This window comes from Galeopterus variegatus, unplaced genomic scaffold (assembly GCF_000696425.1).
Source record: "Galeopterus variegatus unplaced genomic scaffold, G_variegatus-3.0.2 Scaffold3654, whole genome shotgun sequence".
Classification (NCBI taxonomy): domain Eukaryota; kingdom Metazoa; phylum Chordata; class Mammalia; order Dermoptera; family Cynocephalidae; genus Galeopterus; species Galeopterus variegatus.
In genome coordinates, this window is record NW_007729765.1 from 152,420 (window position 1) to 178,458 (window position 26,039).

The 26,039-nt window shown below is 40.0% G+C and overlaps 1 protein-coding gene across 1 annotated transcript in view; it reads left to right on the forward strand.

Moving 5' to 3' along the window:
- The first annotated feature begins 49 nt into the window (after positions 1–49).
- ANKRD13A (ankyrin repeat domain 13A) overlaps positions 50–26,039 on the forward strand; it is a 31,622-nt gene continuing 5,632 nt past the window's right edge. The window contains exons 1-12 of the mRNA XM_008585648.1: positions 50–145; positions 8,310–8,442; positions 9,216–9,340; positions 11,801–11,846; positions 13,169–13,312; positions 13,992–14,181; positions 18,171–18,237; positions 19,464–19,545; positions 20,644–20,705; positions 21,450–21,580; positions 22,090–22,247; positions 23,860–23,973. Coding sequence (XP_008583870.1) covers positions 50–145; positions 8,310–8,442; positions 9,216–9,340; positions 11,801–11,846; positions 13,169–13,312; positions 13,992–14,181; positions 18,171–18,237; positions 19,464–19,545; positions 20,644–20,705; positions 21,450–21,580; positions 22,090–22,247; positions 23,860–23,973 — 1,348 coding nt within the window. The remainder of the gene's footprint in view (positions 146–8,309; positions 8,443–9,215; positions 9,341–11,800; positions 11,847–13,168; positions 13,313–13,991; positions 14,182–18,170; positions 18,238–19,463; positions 19,546–20,643; positions 20,706–21,449; positions 21,581–22,089; positions 22,248–23,859; positions 23,974–26,039) is intronic.

Genomic DNA, 26,039 nt, shown 5'->3' on the forward strand with positions numbered 1-26,039 from the left:
GCGGCTTCTGGCAGGCGGGCAGCGAGACCCCGGCTGCGGCCTCCTCGCCATGTCCTCGGCCTCCGATGCCAGCGTCCACTTCCCCCTGCACCTCCTGGTCTGGAACAACGACTACCGGCAGCTGGAGAAGGAGCTGCGGGGCCAGGTGAGGGCGGGGCGGGGCTCTCTCCGGTGGGGGCTGGAGGGGACGGGTAGGGGGTCGTTTCTCTTCCCTGAGCTCATTTCCAGTCCTCTGCCCCGGTGCCCCGCAGACCCCTTCAACTTTGCGGTCGTTGGACAATAATGCTAATAGGACGTTTATTGAGTGCTTACTGTGCCAGACCCTGTGCCAAGGGCTTTTTGTACATTATTTCTTAACCTTTCCAATAACGCTGGGAGGTAGGTACTATTATTATTCTATTTGACAGAGAAGGAAACTGAGGCTCTCAGAGGTTACCTGCCTTGTGCAAGGCCGCTCATACCAAGTCGGGATTTTAAATCAGGACGGCTGACTCCGGAGGGCACCGTCTTAACCACTATTAGGCTCTGCTGCCTCCAAGACATAAGAACAACAGACATTCTTGTAAGGAAGGGCTTGGTTCGTTTTGGAGTCCAGGTTCTAACTCACCCTGTGACCTTGGGCTAGGTATTTTCCCCCTCTGGGTCACATTAACTTATTTGTAGAATGAGGATGTTGGTACTGATGTGAACAAACCCAGTTCTTGACTGATTGATAGGTCTGGGCAAGTCTCAGGAGTTCCCCAGGGAGACTGAAACATAGTCAAGTTTGAGAATCACTGGTGCTCAGGCTCCTTAAAATCCCTTCCTGTCCCAAAGGATGAACTTCCAGAAATATTCATCGAATACCTACTACATTCCAGACACTATTCTAGGCTTTGAGGATGGAATGATAGCAAGTCATACTAATTTTCTGTCCTAGTGGAGCTTGGAATTTTGTGGCAAGAAACAGAATAGTAAATAGGCAAATGAGTATGTAATTAACATAAATACAGATTGTGATTTATATGAAATCAACTATATATCTAGATATTGATATATGTAAATATAGATATATATGTATAAACCTACATGTCTATGTTGATGTATATAAGTATATGTATGTCTTTATCCATAACATATTTTATCTATATAAAATCACATTGAATTATCACAGAAGATCATAGAACACTATTCCCTCTCATTTTGTAGATGAGGCTCAGAAAGGTTAGAGATCTTTCCCAAGGTCAGACAGATGTAAAGATCGGAGCCAAGATTTGAACCCAGGCAGTATTCTACTGGTTCACCAAGTTATACTACTGAGCTCCCTGGTAAGGTGGGAAAGTGGGAGGTAGCAGGGAATGGGATTGCCTAGAATTGATAAGAGTGGTCCAGAAAGACTAACAAAAAGGAGCAAAGTACCACAAAGTCAAAAAGGGGCAAAATATCACAGAACCAGAAAGGGGAAGGAGTTCCTGACTTGGAAAATAGGGGGAGGATTTGAAATTTTCCTTGAGAATTTCCAGGCAAATCCTGTATTCTTAACACCTCTGCTATGCTTCTTTCAGTAACAAAGCCTGCATGTCAGGATTGTAGAGGATCCGAAAGATAACGGATCTGAAAGTGCAAGCATGTAGTAAATGGGAGTGATACCATTGAGAATGAATGAATGAATTGTTGATGCTAACTAAATATTAGTTTCTTTCTGAGCTTCTTGCAAAAAAAAAAATACACGAATACAGGATTTGGAGAGAGTCCAACTTTCTGGGTTCAAATTCTGGCTCAGCCACTGGCTAAGCATGCAACTGAGCCTCTTCACCTCAGTTTCCTCATCTCTAAGATGGGACTTATAGGAGCACCCACAACAGAGGATTGGTGTGAGAATTAGCTGCTGTTAATATAATCATCATTTATAAACCTGGGAATCTAGCTTCTTTTATGTATGATCCAGTTTTTCTATGAGAAACATGTATTGGTTGCATAATTAAAAAATTTCTATCACCCAACAGTAAAACGAGCTGTGAGCCAGTGAATTTCTGCCATCCACTCCTTCATTCCTTCCATCACACGAGTGAGTCTCGAGGCAGGCACACTGGTGGTTGTAAGAATTTTATTTTGTTCCAGGAACAACAGTACTAAAAGAATCAAGTTTATCCCGATGAAGAGGATAAGCACATGTTCCTGTGTGTGTGTGTGTGAGAGCCAGCCCAAGCACCACAGTCTGGCTAATAGCTGGTGTTTGTGTAACTTTGCCATCTATGAGATTGACCTTCAGCATTTGTTCAGCAGTGCCTCTTAACCCATCTTTAATGTTCAGTGGGGTCTTGATGTTGGTTGTTGAAGTTGAAACTGTGCTCTGGTTATGTTGCTTAACTAGAGAGGTCTGTTAACCTCCTTTGGCCTTGAACGCCTTGAAGGGAACAAGGAGTGCTTAAGGGGACAAATGCAAAGGTGAGTGTGTGCACCTTAAGCAGGGTAGGGAAAACCTTGGGACTGGGTGGGGTGGAGGGTGGTAGATGAGGCCTGATTCCAGAACCATCCTGTTAGGAAGCCAGCAGGTGAAAGCACAGCACCCAGGCAAGAGGAAGAGAACATTCCAGACAGCTGCAATACCTGGAGCCTGCCAGGGAACCACCCGGGGTTTTTCCGCCAGCCTGGTGCAGCCCAGGGGAGGCCCCTGGACACACATTCAAGTCTGTGCCTGTTAGCTGGAGGCCTGCAGTGAGCCAGGGGCTGGACATCCAAGACAGAGAGCCTAGTTCCTACTCTCAGTGTGCCCCCTGAGGCCATCAGGACTCAGGCTAACCGCAGGAAAACTCAGGCTAACCGCAGGAAACCGGCCTATGCAATATCTCTTACCACCTGACTTGGGGTGGGGGCCACAGCCGAGGAGGACCAGGGTGTGAAACAGTGAGAGTGGCTGACTGTTGAGAGAAAGGAGGGGCTAGTTGTTAGCCTCTTGCTGGAGGGTTCCCCTTGTACTGCAGAGGTAACAGTGATAGTTTGTGGAGCGCTTATTATGTGCTTGGTACCTAACCGAAGCACAGAAGGGTTAATAATTCACCCGAGGCTATGAGGAAGCTGGAAATGGGGCGCAGGTTGTCTGGCTCTGCAGCTTGCCCTCGAAGCTTGGCCGCTTACTGCCTCTGGAGGAGTATGGCAGAATGGTAAAGAAGGCTTTTGAGCAAGAAAAGTGGATGGGCTTAGATTAGCCAATAGGAAGATGTGCAGAAATCTTATTCCTTGTGTTCTTTTGGGACATTCATAGTTAAAAGGGGTAGCTATTTTTAATCTGATACAGCTCATGGCTGAAGAAACTTAAAGGGAAGACCTAAATGATCAAAAGTGAATTCCAGTTGAATTCTGAAAGCCCTTGCTTTCTGAACTATTATCATCAGTTGAAGATCCTAAGCCCCACTATTAACTGTAATACAATTTAAACAAATCCGTTTTGGGAAGAAAGTAACAGCTTATATGAAATTACATAGTGTGGGTGTATGATAATGAGAACTAACCTTGTTAGTGCTTACCGTGCTGTTGAGCATTGTACTAAGTTAAGGCCTTTACCCTGTAAGAACTCTAAGGTAGGTGTTTTTTTTTGTTCCCATTTTATAAGGGAGCAAACTGAAGCTCAAGAGAAATTAGGCAACTTTTCAAATGGTATATAGATGATAGATTAGTTTCAGGTATTACATATAAACACATACATGTTGATTTTTTAAACACCTTTTTATGTTAAACATTTTTATTGATGTTTAATGTTCACTTATCCCTTAGTCTATCCATTTAAAGTGTACTATTCAATGGTTTTTAGTATATTCACTGAGTTATGCAACCACTGCCACTGTCAAGTTCCAGAACTTTTTCATCACCCCAGAAAGAAACCCCATACCCCTAGCAGTCATTCTGCATTTCTCTCCAACCCTTTCAGCCCCAGCTAACCACTAACCTACCTTCTGTTGTAATAGATTTGCCTATTCTGGACATTTCATATAATTAGAATCATACAATATGGCCTTTTATGTCTGGCTTCTTTGACTTAGCATAATGTTGTGGTTCTTCATTCCTTTTTATGACTTAATAATATTCCATTTTTATAGATACATTATATTTTGTTTATCCATTTGTCAGTTGATGGACTTTTGGGTTGTTCCTACTTTTCGGCTATTATGAATAATGCTGCTGTGCACATTTGCTTGTAAGTTTTTGACTGGGTATGTATATTTCATTTCTCTTGGAGAGGAATAGCTGGGTCATACATATGGTCTCTCTGTGTTTTACTTTTTGAGGAACTGCCAACTCTTTTTCCTTTTTGTCTTTTTTTTCGTGTCCGGCAACGGATCGCAACCCTCAGTGTCGCACCGGACCGGGACGGCAACAGGATCGCAACCCTCGGTGTTGCGCCCGCACCTCGCTCAGCCAGTGAGCGGGAACCGGTCTGTATGTGGGATCCGAACCCTCGGCGGGAGCTCCGCCGTTCTCCCAAGCGGCGCACTGTAGCAGTGCGCCACCGGGCTGGCCCGCTGCCAACTCTTTTTCCTTTTTGTCTTTTTTTTCGTGTCCGGCAACGGATCGCAACCCTCAGTGTCGCACTGGACCGGGACGGCAACAGGATCGCAACCCTCGGTGTTGCGCCCGCCCCTCGCTCAGCCAGTGAGCGGGAACCGGTCTGTATGTGGGATCCGAACCCTCGGCGGGAGCTCCGCCGTTCTCCCAAGAGGCGCACTGTAGCAGTGCGCCACCGGGCTGGCCCGCTGCCAACTCTTTTTCAAAGTGGCTGCACTACTTTACATTCCAGTTTCTCCACATTCTTGCAACACTTATTGTCTGTCTTTTAGATTGTAGCTATCCTAGTGGGTGTGAAATGGTATCTCACTGTGGTTTTGATTTGCATTTCTCTAACAGTTAGTGATGTTGAGCATCTTTTCATGTGCTTATTGACGAGTTGTACATCTTCTTTGAGAAATGTCAGTTTAAATCCTTTGCCCATTTTAAAATTGAGTTATTTGACTTTTTATTGTCGAGTTATAAGAGCTTTTCATGTATTCTGTATACTAGGCCCTTATCAATATATGATTTGCAAATATTTTCTCCCATCTTGTGGGTTGTCTTTTACTTCTTCCTTTCCAATATGGATACTTTTTAGTTCTTTTTCCTGCCCAATTGCCCTGGTTAGAACCTCTAGTGGGAGGGTAATTCAAAAAGGTTCACAGAAAGATTCATGTTATCTTTTGGTTCTGTTTTTCCACATACTTTTTGAAGTGCCCTCATACAATGTTGAATAGAGTAGTGAAAGAGGATATCTTTGTCTTGTTCCTTATTTTAGGGGGAAAGCATCGAGTCTTTCACCATTAAGTAAAATGTTAGCTATGGGTTCTTCATAGATACTCTTTGAGGAAGTTCCCTTCTATTCCTAGTTGGTTGAAAGTTTGTTTTTGTTTTTGTTTTGTATCATGAAAGGGTGTTGGATTTTCTCAAATGCTTTTTCTGGGTCTGTTGAGATGATCGTGTGTCTTTGTTTCATTCTGTTCATGTGGTGTGTTACATTAATTGATGATCAGATGTTAAACTACTCTTGCATTTGTAGGATAGACCTTACTTGGTCATAGTATATAATAACCCTTTTTATATGTTGGGGAATTTGGTTTGTTCATATATTGTTGAGGATTTTTGCCTGTATATTCACAAGAGATATTAGTCTTGTGTTTTTCTTATGATGCATCTGTCATCTGGATAATACTGGGCTCATACTGTGAGTTGAGAATTTTCCTTCTTCTTCTATTTCTTGGAAGAGTTTGTAAAGAATTGGTATTAATTCTTCTTTAAATGTTGCATGGAATTTACTAGTGAAGCCATCTGGGGCTGCTTTTCATGGTGGAGAGTTTTTAAATTACTGATTCAATCTTTTTGCTTGCTATAGATTTATTAATATTTTCTATTTCTTCTTGAGTCACTTTTGCTAGTTTGTGTCCTTCTAGGAATTTGTCTTTTTTATCTGTTATCTAACTTGTTGACGTACAGTTGTTCACAGTATTACTGTATAATCCTTTTTATTTCTGTAGAGTTGGTAATAACATTTTCTCTTTCATTCCTGATTTTAGTAATTTCAGTCTTCTCTCTTTTTTTCTTGGTCAATCTAACTAAAAGTGTGTCAATTTTGTTGACATTTTCAAAGAACCAGCTTTTGGTTTTGTTGATTTTCTTTATTGTTTTTCTTTTTCTTTTGGCAGCTGGCTGGTATGGGGACCCAAACCCTTGATCTTGGTGTTGAAACACCACATTCTAACCCAGCTAACCAGCCAGCCTCTGTGTTGTTTGTCTATTTTCTGTTTTACTCATTTCCCCTCTAATCTTTATTCACCCATTGTTTTTAAATCATATTCTCACTATAATATATTATATTTTCTCTCCCCTCATTTCAAGTGAGAAAGGGACAGGAGGCTATGAAGAGTTATAATTAGTTAAGCAAAATGTGCTGCTCTATGGCTTATACACATGTTTTTTCTATGGTCCAAAATAGAAAAAAGTTAACAACTTAATGTATTTGGTTTTTATATTGTACATCATATCTGACCATTGCCTAGGAGCTTGAGTGTTAATCCTAAGTCTGAGATGTTAGTTTTGTTCTGGGGTGTGAGTTGCAGTAAGTAGAGTTTCTCCTTTCATGTGATAAATATTGTTAAGCACCTCTTCTATGGCAGGCAGTGTGCTAAACCTAGCACCTTTCAAAGTCTGAGATGTTAGTTTTGTTCTGGGGTGTGAGTTGCAGTAAGTAGAGTTTCTCCTTTCAGGTGATAAATATTGTTAAGCACCTCTTCTATGGCAGGCAGTGTGCTAAACCTAGCACCTTTCACGGGGATTGAATTTGTTGCATAAGAAAATGCTTAGTTTATATAATAGATGTGTAGGAAGATAATGGGTTTGCTAATTATTTCTTTCTTGCTAAACTTCAACTGTGTTCATAGCTTATAAATTCATAGCCTTGTTACTTTAAAGAAGACAATTATTTAATGCAAGTTAGAGACTACGGTGGTGGAAGCTGGGAAATATAAGATTTGGATCCCTTTGGAATTTTCAGTGTCTTTGGTGCAATGAGCAAGCCATACCCTTGGGAAAAGTCAGGGCATCTGGGAGGTGGTGTGGACCATGTTCCAGGGGATACAATGGTATTTCAGCTCCTGGGAGGTCCAGGAGGACTTGTGTTCAGCTAGCAGAATGTCTTCAGCCACTTTTATTATTCCTTGATAACGGTTCTTATCTTCGCTGTATGATAGCTATGACATAATTTTAGCAAAACAAAGAGATCCATTCAATAGCTATTGGATTGTGTTTGTTCATTCACAGTCCTGCTTCACTTTCCCGTGGCACATTCTGTATATCTGCGGAGACTGCAGTTAGTGCCTGGGCAACTTGCATCTCAAATGAAGATAAAGCATATTTTCTAAGAAGTATTATAGCGTTTAAAATGCTTTTACATTCCAGAAGTCCCATGGCAGTTTATTGTGTCCTTGGAAGAACTTTCAGAGCTGTGTTTTGCAGCAGTGCCCAGTTATTCAGACTTAGCTTACACCAGAGAAACTGCTGCTCGGTTCTGGAGACCCAGTGTGGGTACCAAAAGGAAGACCAGAGCAGCAGAATAGGAATAAAGAGATAAAAGCCAAATATGTATGTCTAGCATGGAGAAGAAAACCCTCAAGGGCATGGCCTGAAGTGATGTGTGTGTGTTCTTACATTTTTGTATAAATATATCTACATATATGCCTGGCATCTGTAAGACCTGCTGGTGCTACTGGATTTTATGTGCTACTTCAGGGCACTTGTAACTCAATATTCAGTATTGAGAGTGTTGTTTCGGTGGGAATCCGTCTAGAGAATGTAATTTTATTTTGACCCAAATTATCTTTTGTACTTTCAGTTTTGATCAAAGTCTTGCACTTCCTGTTCTAGACTTGAATGCCGATATGTGCTTCAGAAATCCCCCACTTTCCATGTCATACTGTGTTGCATTTCATGAAAGCTCCTAGCCTTATTTAGACTGAATTTGAGTGCTGTTGAGAGGTTAAAGTTGTGTTGGATATTCTGAGGCCTATTGCGAATGTTAATTTATTAGGCACTTAACTTTATAGAAAAGGAACTCAGTAACTATCATCTTTATTTATAGTCCCCAAATTTGTACTTTGTGTCTATATGCAAACATACCTTTTTACATATGTTCCTGTAATGAATGTATAAATATTGTATTCTATTTTTTGTATTTAATCTATTTCTCAAGCATATTTCCATGTTTTCATGAAATATATCCAATGATATAGATGCCTGTGTTTATTTCACAGAATGTGGAGGCTCTGGATCCACGAGGTCGAACATTATTGCATCTTGCTGTTTCTTTGGGACATTTGGAATCGGCTCGAGTCTTGCTTCGACATAAAGCAGATGTGACAAAAGAAAATGGTCAGGGATGGACAGGCATGTATACTTTTAAAATAATTTAAAGTCATTAATTTTGTTTTTTCTTTCTGAGTAAAGGCCAGTCTCAATCATAGTTCTCAGAGTCATCTTTATTTTAAGACTGTTCCTCTCTTGGGACTGGGGTGGGTGCAAGGAGCTGGAGCTGGGATGCAGGCTCCCCATGTGCAGTACAATGGCCTGAATTGTACTCATCCTGAAACAGCTCTCGGTGCAAACTCTTCCCACTCTACATGAGTGTGAAGACAAGTTCTACTCCGGGAATATGGTGGTAACTCCACTGAATCCATCACGATAGGCAAAAATCAAAAAGAAATTATGGCTAGAAATAGCTTCTTCCAGTAAATCCTGGCATTTCACTTTTATGTAAACTTTGTTACTGTTGGTCAGAGGAATTTTGTGTTGACTGAGCGAGGATACTCATAAGCATGAGCCCTGCCTTCCAGATCTACATGTCACCAGAGTTGTGTGATTGCACAGTTAAAGCCAGCTCTCTGAAAATGTTGGCAGGATATCAGAACCAGCAGTAAGAGGGGGGGTAGGGGTACGGTGGATAGGGTTTGATCAAGAGGCTAAGAGTGCTCTATTTTCTTTTTACTCAGTTAAGAGCTAGCAGTCAGAAGTCATGGTAATAAACGATCAGGTTGGACTCTCTCCCTCTTTGAAGAAAATGTTGGTTTTTGATCTATACAGATAGTTTTCAGACTGGCTGTGGAATTTGTCAGAAAGTATGAGAATACTTGGTGATTAAATTTCACCCTTTTGTTTTCCAGTTTTACACGAGGCTGTGAGCACTGGCGATCCCGAGATGGTGTACACAGTTCTTCAGCATCGAGACTACCACAACACATCTATGGCTCTACAGGGAGTTCCTGAGCTGCTCCAAAAAATTCTTGAGGTATCGATAAAAATGTGGCATGCCGTAACTTGAACTAAATGCTGATAAAATAGCTGGAGACATAGTTTGATATCCTTGTGTGCCTTCCTAAAGCGGTTTATGAATAGTGAAGACGATGTATTGAGTACCAAATAGTGTTATTCCTTGCCTTTCCAACTTATTGAATTTTGGGGTCTTTTACAAATTACATTTCCAGATCACTGGGCCTACCCTTTTAAGTGTTATTTAAAAATTATAACTTGGCCGGCTAGTTAGTTCAACTGAGTAGAATGCTGCCTTGTAACACCAAGGTCAAGGGTTCAGATCCCAGTACTAGCCAGCCACCAAAAAACACAACAAAATTTAAAAAAAAACTTAAGGAAAATGGACATTAATCACAATTAATTTGTCTAAGTGCTTGCTTTCTTAAAAGTAGCACTCTGAGCATAGGTAATCTCAAGGAAGTTGTAATGAGCATCATTACTGTGCAGGAATGTTGAGGGCCTGTTGAGGTTCAGAGGTCTGTATGTAACTTCTCCTTGTTAACCATTACTATTTTATGGTTTCTGATCCATTGCCTTTATTTATATGCAGCTATTGGCTTTGGGCAGTTTATTTGTCTTACGAATTAAAGTGAATGAGCACTATGACATTCAGAGGCCTTTCTTTTTTTTTTTTTTTTTTTTTTTTTTTTAATAGGGTTAAGGGGATCTTAACCCTTGGCTTGGTGTTGTCAGCACCACGCTCAGCCAGTGAGCAAACCGGCCATCCCTATATAGGATCCGAACCCGTGGACTTGGTGTTATCAGCACCACACTCTCCCGAGTGAGCCACGGGCTGGCCCCCAGAGGCCTTTCTTAAAAACATTTACTTCTACATTCATGGATTGTTTTGAATAATGTTTGCCATTCCTCAGATAATCTTTGTTATTTGAGAGAACAATCTTATTGGTAAACCATGTGCAATATTCCCAGGGCAGCAGGTGACAAGAAAGTATCAGTGGTTCAGTTTTCATGTTGTTTATTTTCAATTTAAGCACAGAAGCGAGCTCCCCCAAATATCTATAAAGTTATTTGCTAGATAGGTTAGCTTTACAACTTTAGTTAAAACATAATTTGTGAGAAAAATTAATAGCTAATGAGAAAAGGAGCAACTTTTTTATAATTATGGCAATCATTGTTCATTATTTGAGCACTCCTTTTAAAAAAAAAATTTCTCTGACACTTAAGCTAAATCATGCCTAAGATATTCATTTCCCATGTACTAAAATGAAACTTCTCATGAAATATGAAGTAGTTGCATGCATTGTTTTAAAAATAGGTGTGTATTTGTGAGTGTGCAAAGATCACATGGATTATTGTTTTCTTATCTAACTTACTATAAGAGGAAATAAAAACATCATTTGCCCATTTGACAAAACAGAAAATGACTTATTTAACATGGGGTCACAAAATTTAAAAATTCAGTGTTAAGGATTTTCTTTTTTTACCTGTATTAATCCATAACAGTGGACTGCACTGAATTGTACTCTCTGCTTGAAGTTATAGACAGTCCCAAAATGACCTGTGTTCTTAGTGGCACCAGAGGCTATTGTTGATGTTTTGTCTTTCGACAGTGGCTTCTTATAACAGAGCCAGCCTATCTTATCAGCCACCTCTTGGAGGTTATCTTTGCCCATCATTGGAATCCTGGCTGGTTTTACTCCAGGCTAGATTCCTGGTCTACCTGCCTTGTTCTTTTGTTAAAAACTATGGCAAAGCCTTGAGAGTTTGAAGGAACAGAAAAACACCTGGAATCTCTAGAATTTCTCTTCTGGGATGGAACTGTTGAATTTCTTAAGTAGCTCTTCAAGAATTTTCTAGAAGAATTGATGGTAGATAAGAAAATAATCCTAAATATGGCTGCTCTGGTTGTGTAAAACCTCAGGAAGCCAAATTCTAAAAGTTTAATAGGAAAGTGGGGCAAAATCTTCTGTTAACTAGAGGGAAAATCCACTTCCCAGGGAAATGATGTCTAGCAGCCTCTTTTAGTTTCACAGTGTGGCAAAGCACTTCCCAGCGCACAAAGCCTTTTGCAGTCAAGTTCCCCATAGAACAGATGGAATTGGCATTCCTTGTCTTTGCTCAGAATAGTCTGTTAACCACAGTGGTGGCAGTACTTAAGGCTGTCTTCCCAGGCTTGTCTTTCTGTTACTGTTAGTAACCTGATTGAACCCCCAAGTCAGGTTTGACTTATAATTATCCCCTTCCAATCTTGTTGCTTTCTGTTAACTTTCTTAACTGTCTGGACATAGTTTATACCAAGGTAAAATAACAGCCTGAATATGAAATAAGTGTTTATTTCAGTGAGTTTACTCTTTTGTTTCTTCTTATTTTCTCTGTTCTCCTTTAATTTTTTAAAAACCTTTTTAATCCTTACTGTGTTTGTGTCTAGTTATTAATGCCAAGGGTAATCTATTTTAAACCATTGTCTGTCCTTCAGGCCCCGGACTTCTATGTGCAGATGAAATGGGAATTCACCAGCTGGGGTGAGTGGCTGTAGGCTTGCCATTTTTTTGTTTCTGAATTTACTTAGCCTGAATGTAGGCTTATTTTTTTTCTTTATAAAAGTTACACGTATTTTTTTTTTTTTTTTTTTTTTTTTTTTTTTTTTTTTTTTTTTTTTTTTTTTTTTTTTTTTTTTTTTTTTTTTTTTTTTAAATCTAGGAAATGTATAGAGAAGAATGAGGAAAAATAATCACCTCTAGTCCCACTTCAACACAACTACTGTTAACACTTTGGGTCTTTTCCTTCTAGTCTTTTCTTCCATGCATAGGATCTTTCCCCTCCAACATTTAGAAATATAGTATATGGACAGTTTTGTCTTCTTTCATTGCTTATAGCTGACCTTTATCCATATTAATAGTTTTTTTCTTTCTTTTTTTAGGGGCTGGGTGGCTGGCCAGTATGGGATCTGAACCCTTGACCTTGGTGTTACAACACTGTGCTCTAACCAACTGAGCTAACTGGCCAGCCCCATATTATTTGCCTTTAAAATGTCACTTTAAATTGTTAAAATTTTAATAAGTAGACTTACTATAATTTACTCATTTCCTTATGTGGTTCAGCGTGCTTCTTTTTAACCTGTTATTCTAAGGAAGAAGATGAGGTGAATATTGGAATTGCTTATTTTTTACAAAATGGATGTATTTCTCTGAAGTATTATGTAAGGCAATTGACTGACAGTATATTCATAGAAGTTCTACTTTTATTTCTTGTAGACCGGTTAATGATAACTCCTAATTCCCAGGGTATCAGCCATTTTCATTTCCAGACTTCTCTTTCAGGTGGGAAGTCATATTTGTAATGAAACATGTAAACAAGTAAAAAGAATATAAAAGAAGAGAACTTCAGATTGTTCTGAGAAACAAAGGAATTCTTTTCTAATGCAGATAATCACTCTGATTTAGGTTTTGTTAAAAAGTGGCATATTTTAGACATTTGATATTTTGAATGGTGTCTATGACAATAATGGTAGGCCCCTGCCATATGGCCAGAGTAGCACATGTGAATAGCAGAGGCCAGATGGATGTACTCTAGAGCCCTGGTGGGGGTCAGTCAGTGGGGTTCATTTCGGGATTGAGAATACTCTTGGGAAATTCGTTTAGAGTTTTCTCTGAACAGAAGGTCCATTTTTATTTTTTAAGAGCAACTTCCTTTATAGTGAGCATGGGAGCCAAGAAGTCCAGTCCTCTTTGATGGTCACATCTCACTACTTCTCTCCTTTTATTAAAGTCGTATCCTGATTTCTTGGCCTGGGTGTTCTGCTTCACCCTTGGGTTTTTCTCAGTAGTACACTTCTCTCCTCCAGTGCCCTTGGTTTCCAGAATATGCCCAAACGATGTCTGTCGCATCTGGAAGAGTGGTGCCAAATTACGTGTCGATATCACATTGCTGGGATTTGAAAACATGAGCTGGATAAGAGGAAGGCGTAGTTTTATTTTTAAGGGAGAAGGTGAGTGATTCTGTTTTAGTAATCACTGCTCAACGTAAATTACAGAATGAATTTTAACCGTCAAAGCATGTTCACATTCTTGTGCCTTATCTGTCTGATCCTACCTAGGGCATTTTGTTGTTGTTGTTATTTTTATTAATTATTCAGCTCTCCATCTCTATCTTAATTCTTGTCTGGGTAGTTCCCTTGCACATGTCATTTACCACCCAAAACTGTTACCCTGTGACACGTGTCTGTCTCACTCTCCTGAGCCCTTGAGTACAAGCCTTCTATTGTGTATCTGTATATTCTCTCCATAGTCAGGCATGATATGATCTTCCTGAATGGAGGGTAAGAAATGGCCTTGCTCACCCAATGTTGTGCATAAATAATTTATATTAATTCTGTAATAATATATTTTATAAAGGAAATATATGAAATGTGTTGCTAGTAAAGAGTATGAAATATTTTAAAATTCTGCGTCTTTGGGGAAGATGGCCCAGAGCCTCCTATGAGTTGTGGAAAGCCGGCCAGATAATCCCTGTGCAGGTAGGTAATTGATAATCTGTACTCTTTATGTTTTATCAGATAGTGCCTGGGAGGAAAAATTTGAAAGATGATGCATTTCAACATATGAGGCTTCCTTGTTTTTGCGTCTTTCTTGCATTGTGCTTAATTATGCCATTGTTTCCAATAACAGACAACTGGGCTGAGTTGATGGAAGTCAACCATGATGACAAAGTGGTCACCACTGAACATCTTGACCTTTCCCAGGAAATGGAACGCCTCACTCTGGACCTGATGAAGCCAAAAGGCAGGGAGGTTGAGAGGCGGCTCACAAGCCCAGTCATTAACACCAGCCTTGACACTAAAAATATTGCCTTTGAAAGGTATGAATTGAGACTCCAAATTTTAATGTCTAATCCCCCTTCTGCCATCTTTGGTGATGTGTATGTATTAATTAGAAATTATGGATGGATTGGGATTTTTCTAATGTGGGTGGGTTTTAATAGTATTTTTATTTAATAGTATTTTTTCTAATACTAGGGGGTTTTAAGATTGATATCCACTCTAACCAAATAGAAACCATAGCTGACACCCTACACTGTCTGTCATTTTTATAGCATAGTGGTTAAGTCTTGGAGAAATGTTTTCATATTCTTTTATGAGCCCTTTCTAGTGGATTTTATTCGAATCTTATTTTTCTTTTGGTATTTGTGGATCCACAACACTCCCTAGTCCCAAACCATAGAGTTTTGAGTTTCCAGAAACTAAAATTGACCCAGTATTGAATTTGATTGTACGATATTAGTCAGTCAAATTCACACTTGCTATATAGTTAAACTTGGTTCTTTTTCTCTCCGTGAGGCCTAATAGTTTAGAGCAAAAGTCTGGAGGGGGTTCAGTTCTGTTCCAGACTCAAGAAGAATTCTTTGCAGATGTCTGTGTCTTGGTTAATCTGGATGAGAACACCGTCACTAGTCATCTGTCTCTGGGTCACACAGAGGGCATAGAGGGACTTTGAGTGTAAGGGAAGTAGAGGCTGTCATAGCTGTTAGCCTCAGTATTTCTACTGTGGACACACTGAACCTGGGGAGTCCAAAGAGCCAGAGCCCTTAGAATTTGCCTAGGATTTCACATCCAGCTCTCTGTAATGAAAGTAACATAACCTGAGCTAAAATGGACACTATTATCCTGGATTTAGGCTTTTTTTCTCTTGATGAATATACTAACTGCCCTCTCTTTTTATTTTTCTTTTCTTCTTTGTTTCCAATGTAAAATTAGTTAATAAAACTGAGGGATTTCTGTTCATTCAGACATAGAACTTGTTATATGCCCTTTTCTTCTAATTTAGATGAAGCTCTGGAATTTAGGGTATCTGTAGCAGAAGAAAAAAACTGAATGCCTAGCCTGTGTAGTGTCCAGGTGCTGCTGCTACTGCTTTGGTAGGAGTAATAACATCCCTCAAGACAGGATCAGTTCTCTCTCGCCAGCCTTCTTGCACTGGCCTAGCCAGTTGACAGCTGTTGTCTTCCAGGGACAGCAAGGTTTAGGGACTGACCACAGCTTTGTCTGGAAGGGTCTTAGAAAGACATGTCCAGGCTTCAGCGTACTCCTCTGCAGACAGGAAGGGTACCTTCAGCTTGGGACTCTGTTCATGATGCTGCAAGATGAAAGAGGCCGCCACCACTGCTGCAGCCCTTCAGCAGCAAGGAGAGTTGGATAAACTGAGTCCATCAGCAGAGCTTTGGGCGAGTGGCCTAATCTCTTCAGTGTTCTGTTTCCTTAGCTGAAAAAATAAGGGGGTGAATCTAGAGATGAAGTCTCTGAAGTCTGAGACTCTAAGATGTCATGAGAAGGGCCATTGTTCCCTGTGCAGTTCATCAGCAGAATTGCTAACGTCATTGTTTGTTATTAAGTGTGATTTATGAAGAGAAGGTGATGATTACTGGCTGTTACCCACTGTGTATAGATGGGAATGATAGCACATTCCATTTGTACTGAGGACTAAGGCATGTTTTGTATTTGTATGGCCACAGGGTTTTCAAGTTGTTTAAGCTAACTTTCCTTTTGCAACTGACAGTGGGTTGCTGAGAGAGAAGTTGTGGAAGACAGCTGCTTTTTTTTGTGGAGCTCAGAATTAAATGTGTGATCAGCGAGCTTGTCATGCATTGGGCAGGGATTTGAGTCACTCTTGTGTGTGAGCATTGCTGGTACAAAAAGTGCGCACATCTTCTAACCAGATGTGTGAGTGTTCATTTGACTGGATTTGGAAGGTGTGGCTCTCCCTCATTTTAGGATAATCACTTTTGTCCATTTCTTCCTTCTGGTACTGGGAGCTTGATGCTTGTAAATTAATACTCTCACCAGATTAATTTTTGGTCTTTATGTTCTCTGGTTGTAGTTTGGATTTTTTGCCTTTCTGAAAGATTATGCTCAAACAAAACACTCCCTGCCACCTTCAGAACCTTTCTCAAAATTGTGTTGCAGCTGCCTGGACACAGTGCCTGCTAAGTGGCCTTGGTATGGTGGGCTCAGTGGAGACAGGCAGAAATGAAAAGGCACAGGAAGGCAGGGTGTTCTGTCATCTTTAGATGCCTCTGCATGCAAACTTTATCTAGAGCCAAGCAGTCATTAGGATCTTGGTTTCAAAACAGGGAGTAGATGTTGAGTTTAATAACTAAACTGGTGTCAGAGTGTGGAAATGCAAAGGGCAGCAGAAGGCCAGGGCTGCCAAGAGAGCAGATGGGGGAGTGAGCATCTTGGTGGTCTCTCAGGAGAAGAGCAAAGCCCAGACTTCTCAGCACATGTGAAGGATGACATGCAGCAGACAGCCATCCTTCAGTCCCTCAGAAGCCTCTGTGCTAGGAAACGATGATTTCCCATGCCAAGATTATCAAGAAACTTTTTTTGTGTGGCTGGCTGGTATGGGGATCTGAACCCTTGACCTTGGTATTACGAGGTGGCACTGTAACCAACTGGGCTAACAGGCCAGTCCTTAAGTGACTTAAGCAGAGAGGAGGAACTGAGGATGGAATGAAGGGAAATATCTCAATTTTCAATTATTGATGACTAAAGGGGACTGTGGCTTATTAATCAGTCAGATGTGGTCCCTAATCCCCCTGACAATTATTTTGTTTCTGAAGTATAAGTCGGAGATGGCATTTGGTGTAATCTCTTTAGGATTCTTCTCTTTCCCTCCGTGGGCCATGTTGTGCTAATTGCAGACAGCTCATAGGAGAATGAGAACTCTGGTTCCTCCTTTCTCTGATGGGCTAGAATACACACATAACCTCATTACATGCCATCTGGAATGATTTCATTTACTAAATCCCATTAGAAGAAAAGCAAACCATTTAGAAACATCACAATGCAAATAACAGCATATGTTCTTTGTGACTTGGCTACCCTGCTGCCATTCCCTGAGCTTCCTGCTTGACATCCCACTTCACTTGGGGGTCAGAGCAAAAGGCAGGCTGTTGCCCTCCACAGGGCCACTTGGAGCTAGGATGTGATGTCCTAGACAAATGGCAGGGCTGGTCAGGGCTCCCCTGTGAGTGGTACCATTTCCCAGGGTGAGCTGCTTTGAAAAGAATCAGAGCCTTTTGGCTGCTCTTGGTTCTTAAATATGACATTTTTCTCAGGAGTATGTTGAGTTGAAGAACTGGGATTTGGGGCACATTACCAACTCTGCAGCTGCTGCTGGAATGCTGGGCTACTTTAAAAGTAGTTCCACAGAGCTGGAATCAACAGCTGGGCTGGAAAACCACTTTTCATGTCCTTTCCCCTGGTGCACCAGACCTGATAAAACATGTGACTCATAAGCCATTCTGCAGGCATTAGCAGCCTCTCCAAGCAGCTCACCACAGTGATGAGCTCCTGCCCCAGTGCTCTCTTCCAGGTGCAGGATGGTCTGTGCCTCATTGTTCTAAGAATTCCTTGATTGAGATGTGGCTGCTTATGGAGATAGAGCTGTGACATCCGTGCCCACAATTAAGATGACCCAGATAAATGCTCTGACCCAGATACCACCTTGCAGCAAGCCCTTGGATGCTGGTCATCTTCACTCACTTCTTTAGGACAGCTGTCCAATAAATGTCCCCACCTTTGTCCCCCATGCTGGCAGTTTTTGTAAAGAAGCCAAGACTGGAGGCTTTCTATGCCCTGGATGAGGCAAATTGATTAATTACTGTGGGAGGGGGGTGGGGAACGCTTAAGCCATCTGTCATTGATAGCATCCTTTTGTGGACAATAGGACCAAGACTTCCAAGTGTCCTTCACTAACTTAAGCTGGGGGGAAAAAACTGTAAAGGCTGCAGGGATAAATCTGAATGGCATGTTGTACATGTAGAAATTTGTGGTGTTCACTTTTTATCAGAACTAAATCCGGATTCTGGGGCTGGAGGACAGATAAAGCAGAAGTTGTTAATGGTTACGAAGCAAAGGTAAAAGGAAATTCTTAAAATAAGATTTAATATAGCTATTTAGCTTCTATGCAAATGAGGAGTCTGTTCACATTTTCTCATGCATCTGTGCCATGAAGATGCTCTGGGGAATAAGTATACTATCTAATATATCTTTCACTTGGATTTTTAATTTTATCTTATTTGACTTTCAGAAAATGGGGTAGCATGTCCTAAGGGGGTCTCTAGCTATGCTGTAGAGAAACAATGTTGTACCTGTTGTCCCAGTGGGAATGACAAGCTAGTCACTTCTTTAAAAAAAGAAAAAACAGAAAGAATTGAATTTAACGTGCTTGTTTATCTTTTTTTATAACCTGAGTGGTTAAAAAAAATATTGTGTAGTTAGTAGCTCTTATGACTCTCTGTTTTTTAAATCAGCTTAATTGTAATCAATAGGATTGCAGCCTATTTTCATAATATACATGAATTTAAAACATAATTATAATAGTGGAGATGACTGACTGTTAATCAAACTATCTGGCATTTCATCAACTGGAAAGCTCTGTTTCCTGGCCTTTTCCTTGTCCTGCAGTATAGCAGGGATTGACGGCTCGCGGTGATTGAGCCAGGTGCTGCAGGGTCCTCTGGTGGCCTCTGAGTGAGCAAAGAAAGCTTACATCGTGCTCAGCAAGATACATTTAGAAACAGTCATTCTAGTGCTGAGTGTGTTCTCTGCAGCTTTGAACATTGGGAATCCACATATGGCATATACAGTTAATTCTCTGTTAACTATTGCATTTGATTTTCCACACCACCGTATTCCTTAGCCAACCTTGATAACAGACCATTTATTCTTGCAGTTATAATTTTTTGGCAATGTATGGAATACCTTATGATGACCGCAAATGAGTAGCTGTAGGTGATACAGGCTTGGGTACTCTAGTACAATAGAAATCCAGGTGGGAAACTGAAATTGCAGGGCATTTTTTGAGATTGTTTAGCAACAAGAAGGGCAAGTAGGAAGATGCAGCCTGTCACTGTTAACTCCTCGGTATTAAAACTGTCAAATACGGAAAATAACTGCTGATGCATTCCTAAGTTGATAGTTTGCATAATTTCCCTAAAGGATCCTAATGATTGTTAACCATTTTTCATTTTTATTTTGCTGGATTTTTTTTTTTTTGGCTTCAGCATTCTTGCTCTTGCTATGCTATTTTTTGAGTTTTGATTCCCCGTGTCATTGTTCTCTTTTGCACACATCTCTCAAGGTGTACACAGTAAACAATGTGAATGTGATAACGAAAATACGTACAGAACATCTGACCGAGGAGGAAAAAAAGAGATATAAAGGTAATCCCTCCCTCCCACCTCCTTTTTTTTTTTTTTTTTTTTTTTTTTTTGTGTCATTGTTCTCTTTTGCACACATCTCTCAAGGTGTACACAGTAAACAATGTGAATGTGATAACGAAAATACGTACAGAACATCTGACCGAGGAGGAAAAAAAGAGATATAAAGGTAATCCCTCCCTCCCACCTCCTTTTTTTTTTTTTTTTTCTTTTACTTTGGTCTAGAGAGAGCCTTTGTTGGCTCTGTTAAGTTTTAGTTCATGTGATTGGGACGTGCTCATTCTAAGTCTAACTTCTTTTTCATAAAAATTGCCTTAGTCTGACTCATTCTTGGAGGTGTTTCCCCACAGTTGGCTGCAGTTGTAATTAAAGCCACTCATGAGGGCTTGTTTATGTGTTATGAAGAACAATTGATGGATTCAGCTGAAAAAGTAGATAAGGATATTGGAGAATATTGGAATGAGTGATGCAGTCCAAACTATTGTGATGAAAGATTTGGACAGAACTTGGGCTCTGAGCCACAACATTGCCAATATGTGGTTGCCATATCCCAGCTTTGCCAGCTCTGTGGCCCTGTGGAGTTACCTTCCCTCTGTGCCTTAGTCTCCTCAGCAGTGAAATGGAGGTGATACCAGACCTTCCTTAGAGTTGAGAGGATTAGATGAATTACTACATCTAAACCTTTAAAACAGTTCCTGCAGTATGTGGTAAATGTGTAGTAATTGCTAACTACCACCACAACTATTACTATTACCATTACTCCAGTTTGACAGCAGAGGAAACTGAGGCTCAGAACGCATGGGTATAGTGAGTGGCCAAGGTGGGATTGGAATCCATATCTGGCTCACTCCTAAATCAAGACTCTTTCCACTATTCTGCTTTAATTCTTCTAACTGTTCATCTAGTTTAGAGATCCTAACAAGTGTACTATAAAGGATAAATTAGCTTATGGATATAGTGGGTGATTTTATCAGCCTGTCTATAAATGAATTTCCTAATGCTTGTAGTTTAGATCAGAAAATTCAAAATATGATGAGGTCCTTTTTCTGTAGCCATAAGAAAGATATGATATTAGTCATTAAGCTTTTCTCCTCTCTATAGCGGACAGGAACCCCCTGGAATCTTTGCTGGGGACTGTGGAACACCAGTTTGGTGCTCAAGGGGTAAGTGGAAGCAACGAGCTTTTAGCACAGTTTAGTGAAAGGAAGTGACATATCTGTGCTTGTGATGGCATTGATTGGATCCTGAACAGGCCACTCTATTTGAAAAGATCAAAGAGTACTCCTAAGCTAGAATTGAGATATTCTTTTGGAAGAGAATTAGATGAGTGAGTCTTTGAAAATAAAGGTGGGGGAGGGGATGATTATAGAAATCAGGTATTTTTTCTCTTATCCGTTATAGAGGCTTCTCTATAAAAATGGAACTTAAAAATAATTTGGGACTTTATATTGTAACAGAGCACATTAACAAACATTTTCTTAATTGATCCTCACAATAGCTCTATGAACTTGGTACAATGGATGTCATTGAGGATCAGAAAAAGTTACCTTTCCAGTGTCAAAACTAGACAATGACAGAGCTGGAATTTGAACTCCAAGTCTTCTAAATATCATGCACTTTCAGATATTTCTGTCTCTTTTTTATTTTCTATAATCAGGAGATGAAAATGCAAAGGAAAGTGGAGCAATATTTGAAAATGGAGAAATCCATTACACTTGTCACATAGTTTGGTAATATCTCTGTAGATTTTCTTGTTCCATGCAGTAAGTTAATTTAAAAAAGGTTAATGACCAGAACTTCCTGATTTGTAGCTGGTTAACATGTCCACCTCAGGGACGGAGTGCCATAGGCCTCCACCTGTGAGCATCATTTGGCATTTCTGACTCTTCTGAGCTCTGGCTTGGCAGGATCTCACTACGGAATGTGCCACCACAAACAACCCCACAGCCATCACGCCTGATGAGTACTTCAACGGAGAATTTGATCTGAAAGACAGGGATATTGGAAGGCCGAAAGAGCTGACGATTAGAACACAAAAGTAAGAGATTCAGCTGCCATTTTCAACTTATGGATTGTTTTAGAAGTTGTGCTGTTTTATGGTGTTATGTTTAGTCACATTTCTCTGCCACTTTCCTTTAAAAATAATTTTAAAATTCCTTTATGTGGTGAAAGCTAAAAGTAGATTGCCCATCTTATTAGCCCTTTTCCAAATAGAATATAGTTTGGATATAAGAATTTTGTTTTTTTTTCCTGCCAACAAGCTGCAGCCAATCAATTGAAATGGTATCTATCAGCTGTCAATGTCTTCATGCTTGTTGTCAATTAAGGCTTTTGCAGTGGAAGGTTGTAATGCAGGCTGTTTCCCCTGATTTCCAGATTTCAGGTTGATCTGAATTCCTTGTGGTTGTAGTCTCTCAATAGCTCTGAATTAAGAGATAACTGGAAAGAGTGTGGGGTAAGGAGGCTAGTCTACTGTGTAGCAGTAATTTATTTTCCCCACCTGGTGGAGATATCTTGCCTCAGTCTTTTCTCAATCATATCCTGTAGGTTTAAAGCAACACTGTGGATGTGTGAAGAGTTTCCCCTCTCTCTCGTGGAGCAGGTCATTCCCATCATTGACCTAATGGCTCGAACTAGCGCTCATTTTGCAAGACTGAGAGATTTCATCAAACTGGAATTCCCACCTGGATTTCCTGTTAAAATAGGTACCGTTAGATAAACTTCAGGAACACTTTGTAGGTTCTGCCTTTTTTCTTGGGTGACAGAATGGTTCAGGGAATCGGAGCACTTTAGACATAAAGTAGCATATAATGGATATAATGGAGGAGGTCAGAATTATCCTCTGGTTTAATTTGATTTAAAGAAGTGTCATGATTTGTGGTTCATTTTGCATATCAAAATTAGGAGATCTCTAACCATCAGTTCTAATTACAGATGGTGCTGACAGATGTAAAAAAGCATAAAAATATGACACATTTATTGTTTTAATGTCAAACCTTAAGTGAAACTTGCATTTAGATAATTATTTGAGGAAGACAATTGATGCCAAGATGCTTTGATACATAAATATGTTTTAGGGCCTGAACTAGTATGCATAATGCTATATATATATATATATATATTACATATTACTCCTGAGGAATTTTATTCTTTATTTTTTTACTCCTGAGGAATTTTAATTTTTTTTTTTTTTGTCTTTTTTCGTGTCCGGCAACGGATCGCAACCCTCAGTGTCGCGCCCGTACCGGACTGGGATCGGCAACGGGATCGCAACCCTCGGTGTTGTTCCCGCACCTCGCTCAGCCAGTGAGCCAGAACCGGTCTGTATGTGGGATCCGAACCCTCGGCGGGAGCGCCACCGCGCTCCCAAGCGGCACACTGTAGCAGTGCGCCACCGGGCCGGCTCAAGAATTTTAGTTTTGGATGGTTGGATATTAATGACACTTGAATCGTGGCTCAATCACTTACTCACTGTGACAGAGGAGAAGATGCTTAACTCTCGAATCTGTTTTCCCATCTGTATACTGGCAGAGGTTGTTGTAAAGCTAGGGTTAATGTTGGAATACTGTCGATGTGACCCAATTGTAAAGCTACACAACTATGCTGGTTGTTGAGTAAGGCAAATCATAACTAAAGCCAAAATGTTTCATTATTTTAGTTATACTAAGTTTCCATTTATATTGTCAGAGCTCGGGCTCAGACCCTTCAAACCTATTGTACAGACTGAGTCCCCAGACCCCTCACATACCAGGCTGGGTTTGCAGACCCCTCACACGCAGGTCCATGCTAGGTAATTGGGAAAGGTCCTAGGAGCTGTTGGCAGACGACACGAGCTTAGTCCTCAGCAGCAGCAGCAGCTTACAGGTCCAGTAGTTTACAGGTCCGGTGGTGGCGGTGGCCTTGTGGAGGGTACCGGGGGCACTAGCAGCAGCCAATAGCCTCCAGCAGCAGTAGTGGCTTCCCAATGGCCCCCCAAGGGAATCCCGGGGATGTGGGGTGCTGTGGATCAGAGCCACTCATCCTTTATGCTTAAGTCCATAACCCAGGACACCTGAGTGCACATGTGCAATTACATTAGACAATAACTTAGGAACCTCTGGGCGCACATGCGTATTTACATCAAGTGCTTAGCAAGATTCTGAACATCTGAGGGGCCCTGATCATTTTCCTATATTTTCCCAACAGTTGTTATGAGGATTAAATGAAATCATACTCAGAGAAAGTGCTTGGCACAGTACTAGCATAGTAAGTACTCAGTAAATGATAATTATTATTATTCTCAGTAAATTTTATTTATAAAAACTTTTCTTTTGTTAGAAATTCCCTTGTTTCATGTCTTAAATGCACGGATTACATTTGGAAATGTTAATGGCTGTAGCACTGCTGAAGAAACTGTATCTCAAAATGTGGAAGGGACCCTGGCTGACTCAGGTAAAAACAACAGTTGACTTTGTTTGCTTTTATTTTATTGTGGTAAAATATATATAACATAAGTTTTGCTATTTTAACCACTTTTAAACAAACAGTTCTGGAATTCATAACATTCACAATGCTATGTGACCTCTATCTCCAAAACTTTTTGCTTTGTTTGCTTTTATTTTATTGTGGTAAAATATATATAACATAAGTTTTGCTATTTTAACCACTTTTAAATAAACAGTTCTGGAATTCATAACATTCACAATGCTATGTGACCTCTATCTCCAAAACTTTTTGTCTTAAACGTAAACTTTGTACCCATTAAGCAATAACTTTCCATTATTCCTTTCCTTCAGTTTCTGGTAACCTCTAATCTACTTCTGTCTCTATTTTTTTTCTTTTTAATTTACTTTTTCTTAATTGACCCATGATAATTGTGTATATTTATGGAGTACAGTGATGGTACATCTATACAGCATGCAATGATCATATCAGGGTAATTGGCATATCCGTCACCTCAAAAATTTGTCACATCTTTGTGCTGGGAACATTCAAAATCCTCTCTAGTAGCTACTTGAAGTTATATAGTACTTTGTTGTTGACTGTAGTCTCCCTACCGTGCTATATAGAACACTAGATCTTATTCTTCCTATCTAGCTACAATTTTGTATCCATTGGCCACTCTCTTTTTATTCCCCTCTCCCTTCTCCCCTTAACAGTCTCTAGTAACCACCATTCTACCCTCTACGTCAAGAGATCAACTTTTTTAGCTTCTGTATATGAGTGAGAATATGCAGTACTTCCTCTTTCTGTGCCTGGCTTATTTCACTTAACTAATTAATGTAATTAACATAATTTTCTCTAAGCTCATCCATGTTGCTGCAAATAGCAGAATTTCTTTCTTTTTTATGGCTGAGTAGTGTTCCATTGTGTATATATACCACATTATCCTTATCCACTCACCTGTTGACAGACATTTAGGTTGGTTTCAACTCTTGGCTATTGTGAATAGACCCACGATACACAGGGGAGTGCAGGTGTCCCTTCGACATGTTGCTTTCCTTTCATTTGGATATATACCCACTAGTGCAATTGCTGGATCGTATGGAAGTTCTATTTGTAGTTTTTTGAGAAAACTCCATACGGTTTTTTCATAATGGCTGTAATAATGTACATTCCCATCAATAGTGAAGAAGAGTTTCCCTTTCTCCACATCCTTCCCAGCATTTGTTATTTTCTGTCTTTTTGATAATAGCCATTCTTACTGTGGTTTTGATTTGCATTTCTCTGATGATTTGTGATATTGAACATTTTTTAATATACCTGTTGGCCATTTGTATGTCTTTTTTTGAGAAATGTATTCAGCTCATTTGCCCTTTTAGAAATTGGATTATTTGGTTGTTTCTTTTTTACTGTTGTTTTTTGAGTTCCTTATATATTCTAGCTGGATATAAATCCCTTGTTGAATGAATAGTTTGCAAATATTTTCTCCCATTCTGCAGGTTGTGTCTTGACTCTGTTGATTGTTATGGAAGGTTTTTAGTTTTATTTTTGTTTTTGTTGCCTGTGCTTTTGAGGTCTTATTTATAAAGACTTTGCCTGGTCCTATGCCTGAAGTGTTTCTCCTGTCTATTCTTCTAGTAGTTTTATAGCTTTGGGTCTTATATCTAAGTCTTTTATCCATTTTGAATTGATTTTTCTGTATGGTGAGAGATAGGGGTCTAGTCTCATTCTTCTGCATATGGATCTCCAGTTTTCACAGCACCATTTATTGAAGAGACTGTCCTTTCCCCAATGTATGTTCTTGGCGTCTTTGTTGAAAATTAGTTAGCTGTAGGTACTTGGATTTATTTCTGGATTCTCTATGCTGTTGCATTGATCTATACATCTGTTTTTGTACCAGTACCGTGCTGTTTGGTTACAATAGCTTTGTAGTATATTTTGAAGTAAGCGAGCAATTGCTGGAGCAATTCCTCCAGCTTTGTATGCTGTTGCATTGATCTATACATCTGTTTTTGTACCAGTACCGTGCTGTTTGGTTACGATAGCTTTGTAGTATATTTTGAAGTAAGCGAGCA